The 1817-nt window shown below is 41.1% G+C and overlaps 1 protein-coding gene across 1 annotated transcript; it reads right to left on the bottom strand.

The window, feature by feature from the left end:
* Window positions 1-3: 3 nt before the first annotated feature.
* LOC111648699 (serotransferrin-like) lies at window positions 4-1717 on the bottom strand. Its single transcript, XM_023398449.2, has 6 exons — window positions 1560-1717; window positions 942-1105; window positions 644-797; window positions 370-533; window positions 166-262; window positions 4-62 (listed from the first exon to the last, which is right to left on the bottom strand). The coding sequence occupies exons 1-6, from the start codon at window positions 1666-1668 to the stop codon at window positions 4-6; spliced, it is 747 nt and encodes a 248-aa protein (XP_023254217.2). The 5' UTR covers window positions 1669-1717.
* Window positions 1718-1817: the final 100 nt, after the last annotated feature.

The following is a 1817-nucleotide window of genomic DNA, read 5'->3' as shown; positions in this document are numbered from 1 at the left end:
ATATTATATATAGAAACAACAGAAACAGACAGGTTTATTACCGTCATTGTTGCCGCACTGCCCTGTGGAGAGAGACAAATAGACAAATATTACTCAGGTTAAAAAAAGGTAGAATAAAAACACAGGATTGTATGTGATGATTTCTGTGCTATCTAGGCATTGTACCTTGATCATACTGCTCCACCATAACAGGAACCAGACCACACTTCCCAGCTGTGTACACCTGTCCTCCATCTACTGCCATTGCGTCAGCCTCTTTACGCTGCAGGGTGATTTAAGCAACAGATGATCAGAAACAAATGCCATAAAATGGAGCAAAAAATTATCAAGTTAGTAACCGTTTCCATATTTAAGCCAAGACTGTTTTACCATAATCTTTTTCAGACACTCTTCAACTGAGGGGGCATTCTGGCATTCGATGGCAGAGCCGTCATCACCCACACTGTTGATGGTCCACTGGTCACACTTGGAGGTCTCAGCGTGGCCCACAGCGCACCATTTAATGGCACTGGATGAAGTGCCTGGGGTCTGCTCTGGAAAGTGAAGTTACATATAACCATAAGCCACTGGCTGCTCTCAACAAATGTGTTTGTGTGATGGTTTGTATCTTAACCTGTGTTTTATCTGCTCATGTTTACCGTACCTTTCTTCAGGGAACGAACGATGCTCATGTATTCAGCACCCAGATACAGGAAGGAGTCTATGTTCGGGGGCAGACGCACCAGCTTTTCTGCTGAGTCCTTGAACATCAGGTTCTTGGCAGGTGCGTAGGCTTCAGATGAGAAAAGTTTAAAGCCCTGAAAAGACACATAGTAAGCCAATCCATTAGGAAAACCACCAATCACAAGCTAGATGTTTACATGAATCATTATGCTCTCCCACTTCTATCTTATCAGGCAGTCAACTCTACTGCTCACTCTTGCTGCTGTAGCGTGCTTTACCTGTACTGCTTGCAGGCTTGTCCAGATTAATTCAGCCAGCTGTGGGTCTTTGCGGGTGACAACAGCATGAGCTGGTACTCTGGCCAGGTTGCAGGTTTTATAACTGCTGATAGGTGCTCTGGTGTTATCCTTGCACAGCAGCTCATAGTTGGCCTTTTCAGATTCTGAAAGTGTTTCACAGCCATGATTTAAAAACATTGGTTGGTTTAGCAAAGGTGTATTTTTTCATATTGACATATTGGGCAGACCCACAAGTATTATATCAGTTATGGAGTGAGAATCTTGACTGTGATTTTAAAATCAAGTGTGATTTAAAAGTAAAACAGAGCTTCATATAGCACGAACATTCATTTGACAAAGTAATTAGAAAGACAAGAATATAAGGAAAGTCAGGGAGGGACAGATATCTAAAAAAACATATATTCACTGCTGCATCAAAAAATCATTGAGATTAACCCGCTGCAGTTTGTGAAACAGCCACAAAATGTAATGTATTGATTTATGTACATGGACAGAAATTTGACATTCATGGCAGTACAATATCCACTTGTAGTCAATACAAACTTTTTTCAATTTTTTTTCAATAAATCATTACATATGAGAGGAGATGATACTGACCAGGGACAGTGAGGTGCTTCACAAAAGCCACTTCTCCTTTGTCCTCCACCAGACACCTGTTAAATAGACCAATCCACAGTTGCATCAACATAAGAGGTTTAATCATCATCAGCAGTATAGTGTATTTCCACAGAGAGAAATGGATTTAAGAAAGCATCAAATCAGGATTACAGACTGAGGCGTGAGTGGCTACTGTATTTAGAGAGGGATAATGGACAGGTAGATAAGGGGCAGTAAAAATCATGGTAGAGCTGAGAA

Source organism: Seriola lalandi, unplaced genomic scaffold (assembly GCF_002814215.2).
Source record: "Seriola lalandi dorsalis isolate HSWRI2012SDOR001 ecotype SW California unplaced genomic scaffold, Sedor1 jcf7180002046497, whole genome shotgun sequence".
Classification (NCBI taxonomy): domain Eukaryota; kingdom Metazoa; phylum Chordata; class Actinopteri; order Carangiformes; family Carangidae; genus Seriola; species Seriola lalandi.
This window is presented reverse-complemented; position numbering and strand designations above follow the sequence as displayed.

What these genes read in the sequence shown, in the direction of transcription:
- LOC111648699 (XM_023398449.2), bottom strand. Translation starts at nt 1,668, where the DNA reads ATGATGATTAAACCTCTTATGTTGATGCAACTGTGGATTGGTCTATTT. An exon ending in CAAGCCTGCAAGCAGTACAG is followed by an intron (nt 798 to 941) that starts GTAAAGCACGCT and finishes GTGTCTTTTCAG; the next exon opens with GGCTTTAAACTTTTCTCATC. An exon ending in GGTGGAGCAGTATGATCAAG is followed by an intron (nt 63 to 165) that starts GTACAATGCCTA and finishes CTCTCTCCACAG; the next exon opens with GGCAGTGCGGCAACAATGAC.